Consider the following 607-nt stretch of genomic DNA (forward strand, 5'->3'; position numbering starts at 1 on the left):
TATTATTATTATTTACAAACTAACAAACTCACCAGCGACATAGGCCCACAGAATCAAGACAAGAGCAGGGAACATGTTGAACAACAACCTGAAGACCACAGATGTGTATTGCCCTCTTCACAATCTGTCCTCTTTCAGACTGGCTTTATAAAGATAAGCCGCTGGTTAACCCTTTCATTTCTGAGATATACCAATCTACAATAAAATTAATTCTTTCTGCAGCCTCTCTACTGCTACTCCTTGGCTCCTTCTTACTACTGTCTCTCAGCCACACCCCTGATCTGATGGTTAGTAAGATCTGACACCAAGCCTTCTAGGATAAGGGCAAAAAATCTCGAACGTCCTTTCTGCAAGTTGCACAAGTCAAATATCCCTTGGAGCTCATTAAATGGTCGCTTTTAAGCAAAAGGGGGCTATCCCCAAAAATGCTTTTTTTGAGAAAATCGAAGTTAAAGTTTTTGCCCATTGTTCATTTTCTTTAAAAGACAATGACAGTTTTCTCTATAACTAAACCTCTTGTGTAGGTAGGGCAATGCTCACTTTTGGTGTAGGTCAAGATTTCGGGGAAACCCCCAAAATCTGGGTTAACTCACTTTTCCTTAGAAGG

At 40.2% G+C, this 607-nt stretch overlaps 1 protein-coding gene across 1 annotated transcript in view; it reads right to left on the reverse strand.

Annotated features, from left to right (window-relative positions):
• Positions 1-318, reverse strand: part of LOC101863007 — a 6515-nt gene extending 6197 nt beyond the window's left edge. The window contains exon 1 of the mRNA XM_013080010.2: positions 33-318. Coding sequence (XP_012935464.2) covers positions 33-75 — 43 coding nt within the window. The 5' untranslated portion in view covers positions 76-318. The remainder of the gene's footprint in view (positions 1-32) is intronic.
• Positions 319-607: the final 289 nt, after the last annotated feature.

Source organism: Aplysia californica, unplaced genomic scaffold (genome assembly GCF_000002075.1).
Source record: "Aplysia californica isolate F4 #8 unplaced genomic scaffold, AplCal3.0 scaffold00071, whole genome shotgun sequence".
In the NCBI taxonomy this organism is placed as follows: Eukaryota; Metazoa; Mollusca; class Gastropoda; order Aplysiida; family Aplysiidae; genus Aplysia; species Aplysia californica.